The sequence below is a fragment of the Corella eumyota genome, chromosome 6 (assembly GCF_963082875.1).
Source record: "Corella eumyota chromosome 6, kaCorEumy4.1, whole genome shotgun sequence".
NCBI lineage: Eukaryota > Metazoa > Chordata > Ascidiacea > Phlebobranchia > Corellidae > Corella > Corella eumyota.
In genome coordinates, this window is record NC_137495.1 from 4376238 (window position 1) to 4392348 (window position 16111).

General features: G+C 31.9%; 3 protein-coding genes across 3 annotated transcripts; 2 read left to right on the top strand and 1 right to left on the bottom strand.

The window, feature by feature from the left end:
* Positions 1-8: 8 nt before the first annotated feature.
* On the bottom strand, positions 9-2271 carry LOC145754554 (vacuolar protein sorting-associated protein 45-like). Its single transcript, XM_082570627.1, has one exon. The coding sequence runs from the start codon at positions 2213-2215 to the stop codon at positions 560-562; it is 1656 nt and encodes a 551-aa protein (XP_082426753.1). The 5' UTR covers positions 2216-2271; the 3' UTR covers positions 9-559.
* Positions 2272-4364: 2093 nt separating this feature from the next.
* On the top strand, positions 4365-6578 carry LOC145754553 (synaptic vesicle glycoprotein 2C-like). The gene has a single exon (XM_082570626.1). The coding sequence runs from the start codon at positions 4483-4485 to the stop codon at positions 6172-6174; it is 1692 nt and encodes a 563-aa protein (XP_082426752.1). The 5' UTR covers positions 4365-4482; the 3' UTR covers positions 6175-6578.
* A 2902-nt stretch (positions 6579-9480) lies between these two features.
* On the top strand, positions 9481-16030 carry LOC145754548 (uncharacterized). Its single transcript, XM_082570621.1, has 17 exons — positions 9481-10043; positions 10373-10488; positions 11382-11504; positions 11692-11733; positions 12012-12126; positions 12238-12326; positions 12396-13553; positions 13638-13828; positions 13911-14010; positions 14105-14188; positions 14262-14375; positions 14455-14598; positions 14714-14788; positions 14862-14936; positions 15102-15248; positions 15383-15472; positions 15561-16030. The coding sequence occupies exons 1-17, from the start codon at positions 9500-9502 to the stop codon at positions 15726-15728; spliced, it is 3375 nt and encodes a 1124-aa protein (XP_082426747.1). The 5' UTR covers positions 9481-9499; the 3' UTR covers positions 15729-16030.
* The last annotated feature ends 81 nt before the right edge of the window (positions 16031-16111 follow it).

Consider the following 16111-nt stretch of genomic DNA (forward strand, 5'->3'; position numbering starts at 1 on the left):
TGTTTTTTAGCAACTATTGCACAATACATTTAAACAACATTAAAAATTATACACATAATATCTATAATGTTTATATTTAAAAAATAAGGATGCAAACAATATTGGGTTTTAAACAATGTAGCATTTAACATTACACAACAAAAAAATCTTTTAAATAATATTTATTAAGAGTAAAAAAATAATAGTAAATTAGCAATTGCTGGCATCAGTTGACTAAGAATGGGTAATATTATTTAGGTAATTGGTTGGTGAATAACTTTCATTAATGAATCATTCTATAAAACTCTACTTACACAATATTTTACAATACAAAGTACAGGAATTAAAATTTATTAACAATAGCTTTAAAAAAATGTTGTCTAATGTTTAAATAATTTTTTTAAAACAAAAACAGGAAAAAAGAAATATGTACTAATAAATAAAACAAATTCTACTTAGTTTCCACTATTCTATTAAAAATGCTGAATTAAGTATTAAATTTAATTCTTCCTGTGTGTTATATCCTTTTGCCCTAAAACCAACATAATAGAATACATGAATTGTTTCGTTTTTAAAATTTTTACATATTTGGAGACCCAGTTGTCGTCATAACTTCGTCAATAAAAGTTAAACAATTATGAATCGCCGTGCCGCCAAGCACAATACGCCAGCTAGTGTTTGTCGAGTTTAACGCATCAACACATGCGACCTCTTCATAAGTTGTACCACCGACCATAAACACAATCACATCTGTTGGTCTATTCTGCATCACTGATGAACCTGCATAGGGAAATTGAGATTCAGGTAAACGCCCTTTAAACATTAGATCAAGAGTGTTCTTAAGCTTAGGTTCGTGCTGAGTGTATACATTTTCAACACCTTTTAATCCTTTAAAAAACTTGTTTTTTATGTGCGACATAGCACCAGTAGGGCCTTCATTGGTGGGCCTAGCACCTTCTTTTCCATACTTCAACATGGATGATATAATCTTTTTTGCATCTCGATTATGAAGTAATTCTATAAGCGATGTTGTTGCATTATTAGGATGAGAATCATAACGCAGTGAATATAAAGCGACCAATCGCAATGCTTCCAAACTGTTTATATTCGGTTGTTTTAGTAATTTTCTCACCCTTTGAATTGCGTTGGAATGGTCATTTTGACAAGCAATGTCTTGTTCTAACTCTGAGATTTCCAACAAGTTTTTGCTGGCAACAATGCGAGATAATTCTCCAACCACAGTTACATGTTTTGCAACGGTCCCAGACATTTTCTTGAACTCAGGATAATTTTCAACAAATGCCTTCATATCTGATATCGAATCAACCTTCTGTTGACTTTTTGTTTTTGCTTGATATTTCTCCATCAACTCTTTTATACTGGACCCAATTTCGCCAAAATTTTTGTACAAGTTATCACGATAATATTGATCATGTAAAGGAGAAAGCACAACTTCTTTTAGATCTTTGTTTACTCCTTGGACACCTGATAGATCAACACGACCCTTGTTTATACCCAACAACTCATGTGCCATGGCTTGGTATGTCCACTGATTCAACAAGGGTGTGATAGGATCATCTCTTCGATCTATAATTAACAAAATTGGGGTCGAATCAGAACGTCTAAAATCAAAAAGCGATGCCTCCCTTGAAATAAGCAACTTGACGCTATCAGCTAACTGGCGACTCATTTCCGAATTGCCTTGGTAACGAATCATGGGACATTTTTTGAGGGACAGTAAAACAGAAGTGAGGCCATGGCAAGATCTTGTTAAATCGTCAGGATTCCATAACATTCTGCGTGCACAATTTTGCAAGTTTAATGTGAAATGGTGTGTATCAACTGGGTAAAAATCAGCAAAATATTCATTAACATCACACACACACTCATGCTCGTCGCTTTCGGCCAAAATTTTGACATCACTTTTGCTAATCACATGACTGAAGTACAAAAAATATTTTCCGTAACGGGGTTGTTTAAACTCCTTGCACAAAAGCTGGATGTTTTCCCTTGTTGGACGAACAAAAACAATAACTTTTAGATGGTTCATATTTTCTTGCTGCATGGAATCGATGTTTTCAAACAAATAAACTTCTTTCTGTAGAATTTCAGATTTTGCGTACACCATGCTTACAATTCCAGTCGTTTCTTTGTCCATGATTAACACTTTCATCCCCTCGCCACTGTCTTCTATCATCTTAGAAACATATTTTTTAACAGCAAGCACCACGTCCATATTTAATTTTGTAATTTAACGGATTAATTAATGAAAAATGCTCGTGTATAAACAGATAAAAGTCTCCGTTAATCAATCTTTTACGAATAGCGTGTTTTAAGGATTCGTCGGATCGAACGGATCGAGTGGATTAAATGGGTCGAGTTTATTAGGTGGATCAAATATTCAACGGATATAATACGGATCACATAGATAAAATGTACATTAAATGGAACTAAGTTTAGATAATCATTAAATAAAACGTAAGCATGAATATCAGCATTGAAGGACAAATTAAAAAAAAATTTAAATCAAGTTTTAAGCTCACCGCTAAAACCGCAGCAGCCTACTTAACATATTTTTGAAATATTAATATATAAAAAGTTACGACTGTTTTACTGAAAAAAAGCATAAAATATAAATTGAAAAAATATCATTTTATTTGATTCGTATCGATTTAACTAAGATTTAAAAAAAGAAAAACAAGAAAAACACATGTCTTTATCGTAACAACTGTTAAAAACTTTTTTAAGTATGGTGCTTTTTGCAAAATTTTATTTTGAACATAATTTATATCTTAACTTTAAACGCACAGAAATTTTGTTTTAATTTTTTATTATAATTTTTTACCACAAGATGCTACACCAGAGCATTTTTGTAGTTTAAACTTTTTTTGAAATTAAGACCACATTAGTAAAAAAGCTGGGTAATCTGGTCTTATGGTAAACATTTAAAAATAGTATCCATTTTTATAATTTTTATATATTACTTATTGTTTTTACATGCTTACAAACGTGTTAACTTTACTTAATAAATGACCCAAATTTCTTTGTAAATGACCCAAAGAGTATTGTAACGAAATCGCTATCCTGTTGTTTACGTCAAAGATGCTATCAATTTATAATCACGTGTTTACACCTATTGCCGATATGTTACCTTTTATCTTAATCGCGTGATGTATAGATTTAACTGTTTCCGAATATATTTGTAAAAAGTATTCGTGATACGAGTTAGTGGACGACTGTACGTAATATTCGCAATAAAAAACCATTAATACAGCTCTTTTACAAGAGACTATCAGGCATCTTACGTTACAGTATTGTGATGTCATAATTTTTTAAAAACATAAATGTTTTTTCTGTAAAAAAATGTAGTATTTTGTGTAAAAAAATTTACAAAAAACGAAGATTAGATTGTTACTCACCAGGAATTAAAAATGGTAAGATTGTTTAGTATTTTTTGCAATGTTTTGTTCAAACGCCAGCTTTTATTGTGCTAGTTTAGTTATGTAACGAATTCGCCATCTTGTTGTTTACGTTAAAGTTGCTATCAATTTCTAGTCACGTGTTTACACCTATTGCCCATCTGTTACCCCTTATCTCTATCACGTGTTCTTAATCGCGTGATTTTTTGGTTTAACTGTTTAGAATGTATTGGTTAGGGAGTATTAATGTGAAATTTTACGCAATAGTAAACTGTAAATCATAATACGGCTTTTCATACAAAAGATAGAAGACTCAATTATGTACAGTTAATACAATTTACCTTTATGGCTGCTTGTTAAAGCAATGATTGTTGTATTTTTTTAAATCTACTGTAGAAAACCAAAATTGAGAAAGTCAAAAACAAGCAAGCAAAAGAAAAAGATCATGGTGATCTTAAAATGAAAGAAAGCATTAACTCGCTCCGAGCAATTGATTCAGAGCTTCATTTTATTTTCGAATCCCTTACTCCATCTTTGGAGCAAATAATTAAACTTTCACCGGAAGACAAAGTGGTAAATCTTAAAGTCATGGTACAGGAATTAAAAGTAAAAGCAAGTGAGATCTTAGAAGAAAATCAAACTGTTTATCAGACTGTTGAAAAGTTGTATGGACAGGCCAGCAAACAAATTGTTGGATTGGAAAGTGCTACGTTTCGACAATTCCTCTTTGAAAACAAAATAATGGCGAAACGATTGGATAAAATTAGAAACCCAGCGTGTTCTAAATTTGTTCAGGTAAGTGAATTTATAACAATAAATTACCAAATTGGGTAAACTTAAAAGTTACAAGTACAAAATTATTGGCATTTTTTTAAAACTGAGGATAACCGAAATGTAAACAATGGATTTAGTGCCAGCTGGTGGACAAGGAACGTTGCAAAGATACACAAACAAACCCCCTTGATGACGTATTCGCGGGTTATCTAAAAGAAAGAGAGGAAGCGAGGTAAGGAAATCTTACTTCCGTTTTTTGCTTGGGTTTAATGTATCTAACATAAGTTCTAAATAAAACTGTTTGCAAGACATGCAAATAAGGTTTAAAATGAATTCGAAACGCTCAAACGAACCAAACTCAAACGTTTATGTAAACGAAGAAAATTTTGACAACAACTCTGAAACAAATCTGTTAATAAACGAAGTCGTTCACTCTGATGACAACGATAACGAAGGCAGTGGAACGTATGATGAAGTCTTTAAGGCTGTTGGTTTCGGGTGGTGGCACTTTTTATTGCTTATGCAATGTGGTTGGGCAAATGCAAGCGATGCTATCGAGATAATGTGCGTTTCGTTTACAATGGAACAAATCCATCTTTCTCTTAATCTAAGTTCAAACAATGTAGCCTGGTTAACATATGTGTTATTTTTGGGTATGATGATAGGAGGGTATTTATGGGGCTCACTTGCTGACAGCTGGGGCAGAAGACAAGTTGTTATATTTTCTCTAACACTAAATGGAGTATTCGGTGCTATGTCAGCTTTTTCGCAAACATATTGGGTTCTTTTGGTTATGAGGTTTATTAGCGGGATAGGAGCTGGTGGGTCACTACCTGTTTGTTTTTCATATTTCAGCGAGTTTCAGCCAAATGAGAAAAGAGGAGCCATGATCAGTGCACTTGCCACTTCTTGGATGACTGGAAATGTGATTGCTGCTGGACTTGCATGGGCGGTGCTTCCAGCATCGATGAATCTTGCACCTTATTCACCATACCAAGATCCATGGAGATTGTTTATTTTGATCTGCGCTATTCCAAGTTTGTCTTCTGCCTTGTTTTTCTACTTTATGCCGGAAAGTCCAAAATTTTTAATGATTAAGGGTAAAACGAATGAAGCTCTAACTGTTCTTAGGAATATCTACAACTTGAACCACAGAAAAAAGAACCGTGCCTTTCCTTATAAAAAGATTATCATGGATAACAATGAATCTAGTTATCAAATTCCTTCAAGAAGAAATAGTCAACCTCATGCAACTGGGACCAAAAGAATATGGCTAGCTTGCAGGCCTCTAAAATGTTTCAGAGCATGCATAACACTTTTCGTATCAATTGGTCATAATATAGTCCAACAAATAAAAACAGTTTTTGGATCCACTTCACGTAGCAAGAGAAACTCCTTTAGTTTAATGGTGGTTTACTTTTGCATTGCTTTTGGCGGATATGGGATAACAATGTGGTTGCCTACTTTAATGTCCAGAGTTGAGCTGTATGATGGATCCCCATGCCAGGGTGTAAATAAAAGCATAAAGCCTCATAATCAAACTAATGGTTCAGACACTGATGCTTTTCGAGATGTTTTTATCGGAGCAGCTGCCCAGTTGCCAGCCAATATTTTAACAATCCTTATAATTGATAAAATCGGTGGAAAACGTCTTCTCATCTTTGGAATGTTTTCATCTGGACTCAGCGTGTTGTTCTTCTGGTTGGTCCAAAACAAAATGCAAGTCATCATCATGTCTGCTGTATTCAATGCAGTTAGTACCCTAGTTTGGAATGCAATTGATGTTGTAACCCCTGAAATGTACGAGACTTCAGTCAGGGCTTCTGCCTCTGGTTTTTTGACAGCTCTATCTCGTATCGCTTCAATATTGGGCAATGTTTTGTTCGGGATTTTTATTGATGCCAATTGTAGTGTTCCAATTTTAACAGTATGTGCTGTTTTCATGTTAGGTGGTGCTACATCATTATTACTACCCAACACAAAAAATATTATGCTTCAATAATAAAAAATGAGTTCCAAAAATTAATTACTTGCACTTATATAACCTGTACGGTGTGTGTTACATTTTTTAATATATATTTAGTTTTGCTGTACAATTGTTATTGCAAGGGTGTATATATTCCTATTGCTATATAAAGTGTTTTTTTTATTATTTTATGTGTTGTTTACAATCAAGTTTACTTTGTAAAATGGAAATATATTTATATAAGTTGATTTAGCTTAAAATTCTTATAAGCTTAAAATTCACACAATTTTTTACCTTACGACCAATTTTGTTAAATTTACTGTTATTTATATATTATTATGCAGATTCTTATGTAAAAAAATGTTGTATCAAATGTTTACTTATTTGTTGTTATGCACTTTTGCGGTTATGTAACGGTTCATAATTAAATGCTTAGTCATACAATATCATGTGATTATTACAAGGGGACAACTGACCTTCCAAAATATTTACAACCACGAGCATTTACGTGATAAATTAATTATTGTTCACAAATGGAATATAATTTTAAAAGCCAAATAATTTACAAACAAAGTTAGCCAAATAATTCTAAAAATCAAATGTACCAAATATATGGGGCTTTTGTAAAGTAACGTTTAACAATTAGAGGTAATATGATATCTGGGGTAAAATACTATGGTAATTAGTCATAGGATATGTTATGTAGTTGTAACAAAGAACAGGTCCTTACATGCAAATAACCTACACAATGCTGTACTACCAGTTGATATAAATGCGAAAAATTAATTTAAAGGCACCACTTTTTTTTAATTTAAATAAAAATGTGTGGAAACACCTTTCTCAAATCTTAAAAAATGAAATTCATGAATAATAGTACGTCATCATTTCATACAAAACTTATAAGTCATAATCCAATTTCATTCACAAAAAATATGACAATATCCTTACACACGTAATATGTTGTTTTTATACTTGTTTTCTGGTATAAGTTTATATCACGTTCACAAAAACTATAAGCTTAAATATTGTAAAGCTTTTTTACCGAAAAAAATTTAAATGACAAAAAAATATTACAGTAGTTGGTACAAATTATTTAGGGCACTTATTAACGTATAGTTTAAACATAAACTCGGTCAAATACAATTTAAAACTTCTACTTTAGTCGATCATACTTAGGTAGGTACGGAACAATGGAAAGTGAATGGGAATTATGGATAGGTTAATAGCAAAATACGCACTTCTCAAGTGTTTAAAATCCGATATTTTCACGTATGTTGGTATTGGTCTTCAGCGATTTAAAAGTGGTTTAGTGTAGTTTGAATGGGGCGAAATATTTGTTAAGAATTTTAAGCATGTGCCACACACCCGGCCAGAAAAAAATGACCAAAAACCCGACGAATTTAAATTTTTATGGGGCCCCTATTTATTTTAAATAAATGTCTATGTTACCCATTTAATTGCCAAAAATAAAGTTAGTTTAGAATATTGTAAGGATGTACCAAAAAAATTATCTTAGAATAAAAATAAAGGTTTCAACTTTTGTTTTAGTAATAAAATCGGAGAAAAGATTATTAAGCCTGGGAGATACGACGCAGATAATACTTCGTTTGATGAAGAATTTCAAGGTAGTTAACAGTTAAACGCATTGATTTAAATGTGATTTGTAAATTAGTAAAATTAACTTAACAAAATTCTTAGTCAAAAAAAAAAATTAGTCGGGATTTTTAAAGAATAAATATTAAAGTTTTTTATATTTCGAAAACAGAATATTAAATAGGTTTTTATCAGTTTTATTGTTTGGTTATAACCGCAAAGCCCAAGAACTAAATTATTCATTTAACTTTATATTACCATGCCTCAATGTAAAGTAATATTATAATTAGAACAGGCACTAACCTATTATTTTTACAACAAATGGCTTACTCAGTTTAAAAATAAAAAAGGGGTTGCAGCCCTATATGTATTAATATAAAAATGATGTTAATAAAAATCTAATTTATACAAAATTAATTTTTTAAGGTGATATAGGCCCAGACACAATGACAACAGTTTTAATATCAATTTGTTTTGCAATTTTATTATTAGCTCTCTTGTTATTTATATCACTTGCAGTTTTAAATTATTTCGAGTCAGTTGTAAGGACGTATTTTTAGCAATAAATGTAATTTTTAAAATATGTGAGTAAGATGTGAGAAAATTACATTAAACTGGAATTCAGACATTTTTTTAGTTATTCACACTGGCGTGAATTTTTTATTAATAGCGTTAACCATTAAATAATTTCTTCAAAAACACGCGCTTCTTAAACCATATATATACTTTACCACCAAAAGCTTATGTATACTATATACATAAGTACCAATACCAGGTAAATATTATCATAAAATGATTATATCGCATATACATAGAAATCAAATTCAAGCTACCGCCTTTATCAAAACACAGTGGCGTAAAATTCAATAACACAACATTCAATCGATACTGTTTGCCGCTATTATCACCAATCGTTCGGTACAACATAATATAAATAATACTTGATTGTTATCGCTTACCTTGGTAAAGTATTCAAGATTGATCGTAAAATATGAAGTCAAGACGCAACTATTCGCTCTGGGCTATGAGTCTTCAGTTTAACAAGCAACCCGGAAGGTGCTTTAGTCGCATATTTTCGGGCAAGGTCAATCTACAAAAAAGTGAGAGCGGTTAGTGTGTATTTAAGTAATGTGTGTATCGATTGAAAGCGATAACGAGGATTTTGAAGATTGTAGACTCGTATATATAAAAACAATGTCAGTAATTGGTAATTTGAAAATAAAACTTAATAATAAAAAATATTTTTATTAATTTTTATGGTTAACTTTTTTTATAGATTACTATAAAAAAATATTTATGTGATTAAAAAATTATCGAATTTAAAATAAAAACTTAAAAATCTTAAAGAATTTTTCGTGTAATGTATATTTAATTATAAGTACACAGACTCAAGTTATAAGTCGTAAACATTTTTTAACCCAATACAAACGAAAACAAGGCTAAAGAAGACGTAATAACCCAACAGCATACGACGGTTTTCGTGATTTAATTTTTAAAGAGTTAACAGCTTTTGGTCTACAACAATATTTAGATTTCTCGACACTGAACAAATATCCTCGCTCGGAAAATAAATATATAATAAGCGGCTATTTCTGTATTGTTGTATTCTAGTAATGTATCAAAGTAGGTCAATATTTGGTTTTAAGATTTAAAAGGTGAAGTTAGTCCTTATACCGTATCGGAAAGTTTTTATATCAGTTTGTTTTTGATAAAAGTTTTTTTTTTTTAATTTTAGAACTAAATTTTAAAAATTACAAAGTTTTTTAAAATGCCGGAGTTGCTAAATAATTCGCAGCAAAATGCGAATAGTTATTTAAGGAACCAACCAAACAGAAATCGACATACCCTATCACCAAACCACCTTATGCACCATAGAAACAACAACCATCCTAATGGTAAGAACGAAATAAAAAGACACTGGTTCGACGACACCACTGCAAATTCGCTGGAACGAACAAGCAAAAGAAACCCCCGCCAACAAAGAAATGGGGGCAGCAGCACCTTACCCCGAATGTTTAAATTAAAATCTTTATCGCGGGGAGCTTCTCCCGCACCCCAGGTGCTTTCCCCAAGATCGGTAACGTCATCAGACGCATGGGAAACGTCATGTGACAGCATTAATTTTGCTCTCAACAATTCGGTTGATAACTGTGAAACGCAGTCGCCGATCTACGTTAAAGAACTTCCAGAAGACCAAAAATTAAAGGCAAAACAATTTGGAAGCACTTACTATGACGTCAGACCAAGATTGTGTTCGCCTGCTTTGTTAAATGCAATAAGGGACGAGAAAGCTACAACAAACAAGCAGTCGCGTAAGTAAAGGGAATAAGAGAATTAGAAAGTAGTTTAAATAGGCAATATAACTTAAAGTTAAGATATAACCATATGGCTAAGATATAACTATATAGCTTGTACGGCGTAACTTATAAATCATTTACCGACTATAAATTACGTTGTCAAACGACGAAGTTTGTCAAATAAAAGTTGCCAGTTTTATTTCACTAACCAAACTAAACTACTTTTACGATTTTATTACTGTTTCAACACGTCAAGAATTTAGTTCTTGTGTTTTTACGATTTCTTTTTACAAAGTCTTATCCCGTAAAGTTTACTGTTAACGTTTTGTCGTAAACATTTACAGCGCTTCTGGTCGAACAATCACCTGCATACCTTGCCAATGACGTCACTTCTGATAATGTATATGACGTCACAGAAGACAAGGACATGATTAAGGAATTGGTTGCGGCAATGAAAGAGGTAATTTCTAGTGTTCTGTGTAGTTACTAACTTAAGGGATAAAATTGGTATTTAAGTATGCCACCATAAAAAAATATTTAACCTTTACCCAAGGACGTTTTAGTTATCGTCATTATAAATTATTGCGAGAAGAAATTAAAAATTAATTAATTTTATAGTTTTAAAACTGAGGTCTCGTACAGTGTTATTGCTTTTAGCATTATAAATGTACTCCTATTTAAATTATTAAACAGCCACTGTTTAATTAACAATCAATCCAGATATAAAGTAACCAAAGTTAAACATTAAGATACAAGGACTTATATATCAACATTGTTATAAAAAAAAAAAAAAGTTACGTTTAATATTCATTTTTTTAAATTATCACATTTTGAATATTTAAACATACAGTAATATTATACATTAGGCTCGTATGTTATTTAAGCTTCACAAGCCTTAGTCGAGGAGTGTTCATTTAATGCGATTTGCTTACCCAATCCTTACGCTTCTGGCTGTTAAAAAGCGCATATGAATTATTTAAAACCTTTTAAAATATTATAACAAATATTTCGTAAAGTTTTATACCTAAGTGGACGCATTATCGCTGGTAAAGGGTTAAATTGTTTTTCGAATTAAAGTCGCGGTCAACATAAATAACTGTATAATCTTAATCCAGTGCACGGTAGTTGTAAGAAAATACATTTTAAAAATTCAGTTTTACATTAATATGTTTAAGAAAATAGAAATTATACATCAGGGCATTTGTTTAAATAAAGCAAACACGTAAATGTACTAAGATATATATATATATATATATGTATATATATGACGGTTTGCCATTCAGATTTCCACAATTTATAATTTATCTTTAAAAGGAATTAATCTTTTTAGTTTAACATGTTTTTTATGTTTAGTTAAAGGAGCTGGCGGAAATAACTCGAATCATCGACGAAGTAGACGACGAAGAATGGTTACTTGTGTTTATCGGGGAATTACAAATTCACTTGAACGATATTCTTAAACCTGAACCAAACAGCGTGAGTATCTAATAACTTGTTTAAATTGTGACCCTTTAATCATACTGATATTTGCTTAAACAAAAACGAATAGCTTTGTAGCTTTGGAAATTAACTTAAACGAAGTGATGATTTATGACGCACTTTTACAATAAAACAAACTGTGGCCATCAACTCATAAATTACATTTAAAACTTTTAAATTTTAGTTTAATTCTGACAACGAAGAAATTACTCAAGAGGAAAAGAAGGTAATAATAAACCTTAGTAAAATCATTTTTATATAATCTAATTAAAACAGATTATATAATACAAATTTTAAATATTATTATACCAACCATATATTACCCATAATGATAAATTATTTACAATACAACAAAAAACTGTAAAATTTGTAAACCGAACTACTAAAACTCACTAATAAATTTTTGTGCTATCGTTTAACTTTAAAATGCTTTAAATTAACTAAATAGGCCTTAGCTTGAGTAAAAAAATAACTTTTGTTTTTGAACCATATATCTTGGTTTAGAAACAATTAATAAAAGACGATCATGACAAGAAAACTTTGCTGAAAGTAACTTTGGACCTGATCGCATATTTAAAGGGACGTTTTGCAAACTATTTGGAAACGAAACACACTGACGGTTTGCATTAACATTTAAAACAAAACTTAAATGTTATTCTATGCTATAGTGGCAAATAATTATTTTAATATATATTTAATAAAAACGCATTTAAAAATAAAATTTATGTAGCAAACGGAGAAAACACCGGGACCTTAAATCGTTTGCGAAAATTGGCAAGAGGGAAGAAACCAAATTACGATCCTTTCAACATGAACAAGGTGAATTCTTTAACTTAAAATCAAACAAATAAACAACTTAACAAAATAACAACTTACCTTTTTGTTTAGTGGCAACGTAAGCTCTCCTGCTTAGTGATTACCCTGGATAAGTTTTTAAACAAAATGGCTCCGCAAGATGCAATCCAATGTGATTCCACAAGTCGTATGACGTCATCCTCGGACAACACCGACAACGACCTAAAAATGGCGACGTCATCAACCAGCAGCGAAGTTGAAACTTCGCCCTTGTTTCATTATCGTAGTAGGAATGCTAATGTAAGCAGTGGGTCGAAATATGACGTCATCAAGCCAACAAAGAACTGTATGAGGCCATCAACCAGTAGTAGTGACAGAATGGAAGTAAACCCCGATCATGAAAACTTTACTTCGACATCATCTCATTTCCATAGCAAAAGCGACATGGGCAACGATGACGTCAGTACTGCCGATAAAAACCTTGTGACGTCATCGTACATATTTAACAACGACGATGACCAACCAGATACTCCCACTAGGAGCGTAGCTGTTTCTGTACGATGCAGCACACCGCACAAAGGTGCAGATGGTAGGAAGCTCTACTACGCCGTCTCGCGGTCAAGTATTTCAACGACATCAAGCGAGCCAGACGTACAAAACAACAACAAAGTCCGAAATAGGTCAGCTAAACAAGAAAGCCCAAGTCCTAACGAAAGACAAGGTCGATCCAATTTCAGATATTCCCCTTCGCCGAAAGTCTCGAATAAATATCTCGAAGCGCGTTCCATTTTCGACAGTTCTAATAATCACGTGACTGAATACGACCAGAAGGTAGTAGCAGACAGACACAAGAGAGGAGGAAGTCTCGATCGGAGAACCTGGAAACGAGAGAGGACAGTAAGAAGAAATTTGTCTGTGACGTCAGATGATTCGGCTTCCAGTGATGTGTTCCACGTGTCCGGCTTCTCTCGAATCTGTGACGTAAATAGTGATGTCAGCAGCAGGCCGAGTCGCCTTTCAGAATTTAGCATAAGAGTAAACGACACCTACACCCCAAAAAGTGATGTCAAAAGCCCAAAAGTTATCGAAGAAGATGTCACGCAAAATCAAAAATGTCAGCAATCAATGACGTCACGCGATTGTAGAATTCGCAAACAGGCCAACAGAAATATGACGTCATCGTCGTCACAATGTAACATCATAAACAAAGTTTCGATAGACAGAAGAGACGAAGAATTAAACAGAATGAAGGTGAAAAAAAAGTTTAGTGAAAAAACACCATATTTAATATTTACATAATCAAATAAAAACACTTACACAAGATATATTTTACAGAATCGTTCTGATCTTCTCCAGAGAGGTCTTACAGAGGCGCGGGAAGAAAGAGATGAAAAGGATCGGAAGATCGCAGTGTTAGAGTCCAGAGTGCAGCGGATCAAAAAGATGGTGGAATCAGGAAGATCCGAGCGAGGATCGGTAGAAGTTCAACTAGAAAGATTAAAAAATATTATGGAATCGGAAAGAAGGTGACGTCACCAAATTTTATACCTATTTTCCTAAATAAATAGAGGATAATGTTCTTTAATAACCAATTTTGATATTTAACAGAGATTCAGAAAGACAAATTAAAGAGTTAGAAAAAAAGTTGAAATCACTTCAAGAAAGGGGAAGAAGAGACGAACTAAGAGTTCAAAACCTCAATGAAATGGTTTGTAAATTGAATACTTAACTTAAAGAGATACCATAATGGCAACAACCAAATACACTTTTACTTAATAAAGTATTTTAATAAAATTTGATAGATTGCCCGGCTGCAACAAGAAAATCAATTCTTGGAAGAAAAATGCCAAAAGTTGTTGACAGACAAAACCGACTTGGAAAAGAAGGTTCGTCCAGATCTGATTGTAACTTAATTAATATCCCAAACATTTTAAATAAATTAGCATTATGGCATTTTAGTTAAATGACGTAATGATGACGTCACTGGAGGCAAAACGTCACAATCGAAGATTACAAAATGAGAATGTAAGGTTGGAAGAAGAACTATCGCAAGCAAACGAAAAGCTGAGAGAAGTAATTTTAAAATAATTTTAATTAAAAATATTCGAAAAAGAAACTTACTTTTTTGTGTTAAAATGGTTGTTTTGTCTAGACACATATTCAAGAAAATATGGAACAAATATCTGAAGCTCAAGCTAACGAATTGACGAGTCACCAAGATTATCAAAATGAGAATTACTCCGACGAACAATACAACGAGGAACTTAAAAGAGAAAACGAAGAATTAATTCAAATGGTAGTTTTTAAAAAACTATAAAAAAATACAGAGTAGCAAGATTTACTAACAAACTAGTTATAACTTTAATAATACCTGTAAAAATCTCCAAATGTTTATATCAAACCTTTTTTAGAACCAGGAATTAAGAGAGAGATTATCTAAAGAACAGGAGTCATCAGATTCTGCAACAGATTGCTTTCGACAACAAGTAAATATTCTTAACAAGTTTCATATATAAAAAACTACATAAAAGAATTTAATTTATCTTTTTGTTTGTTTAGATTGAATTTTTAAACAACGAAGTTAGCCTACACCAAGAAACAGCACAAGCACAAAAGAAGCAATATGAAGAAGAGGTATTACAAGTAGTTGGTATCAGAGTAAACATATCAGCAAACCAAATTGTTTACTGAACAATTATCATCATTTACCATGTGTTAAATTTACTATAATCTAGTATAACAGATATACCACTTAAAATTGTAATATCTTTTTGACTTAAGATACAAATATTTTTCAAGATTGACAGAATTTTAACTACAAGAGCTTCAACATCAAGTGCCGATAATGAAAACATTCACGAAATAACAAGACTCGAAAGTCAGATCGAATATCAACAAACAATTACAACCACGCTTTACATTGAAAACGAGAGGCTAAGAAAAGAGGTAACAAATTAAAAAAGTTTAAGTCTGGTCAGCTAAAACATAATATCAAAACAAACAAAATAGATTATTTCTAGACACAACGTATTTATTTGATGTTCATTTTAACTTCTATTTTCTTAACTGAAATTGTTTAGAGAGACACTTTAAAGAGTCAACTACAAGAAAACGCGGAAGGAAATAGAAATACAAACGGTGTAGACTTCGGATGTCAAGTTGAGGATACGGTAATTAAAATAATCAATTTTTATTACGTCATACAATTTAACGTCAAAAATAATTTGTGACGTCATTTTTTTACTTATTACGTCATAGTCCTACACTCGAATGAGGGCGTTTGATTTCTACTCACAAGAAGCACACCGAAACGGATTGAGATTGGTAGATCGCGGGCGCCAACTACAGGAAGAAAGTATGCGGGTTTCTATGAGGGCAAGAAAAATGGAGACTGAAATTTCAATGGGAAAAATCCAAAAATATTGAATTTAAATTAGTTTCAAAAATTTGTGTTAAAGTGATAAGTCGTTGGTTATGCAGTTGTAATAATAGGTGCTCAAAGATGTAAAAATATACAAAATGTACAGTTTTATATACCCCAGTAGGAATCAAAGTTTTGTACCTATACTTTGTTAAATCTTTTTTTTACATTAATACCCCATAATATTTACAATTTGAATACAAATTGTACATAAAAGTACATATTTTATAACTTTTTACGTAGTGTTTATAAGAGCAACTGTATTAAATGTGCACTTGTATTTTTAAATGGTGTAATAAAATGTTGTTGTATATCGCATGCTGTTCCATTGCCAAAAATAAAACTTTTTAAAATATGAATTCTTAAAATTTTATTACCTAAAAGTGTT

Excerpts from the sequence above, each read along its gene's own strand:
- LOC145754554 (XM_082570627.1), bottom strand. The coding sequence starts at position 2,215 with ATGGACGTGGTGCTTGCTGTTAAAAAATATGTTTCTAAGATGATAGAA.
- LOC145754553 (XM_082570626.1), top strand. The coding sequence starts at position 4,483 with ATGCAAATAAGGTTTAAAATGAATTCGAAACGCTCAAACGAACCAAAC.
- LOC145754548 (XM_082570621.1), top strand. The coding sequence starts at position 9,500 with ATGCCGGAGTTGCTAAATAATTCGCAGCAAAATGCGAATAGTTATTTA. Across the intron at positions 11,505-11,691 it reads TTAAACCTGAACCAAACAGC|TTTAATTCTGACAACGAAGA; the intron begins GTGAGTATCTAA and ends TTTAAATTTTAG. Across the intron at positions 15,249-15,382 it reads ACGAGAGGCTAAGAAAAGAG|AGAGACACTTTAAAGAGTCA; the intron begins GTAACAAATTAA and ends GAAATTGTTTAG.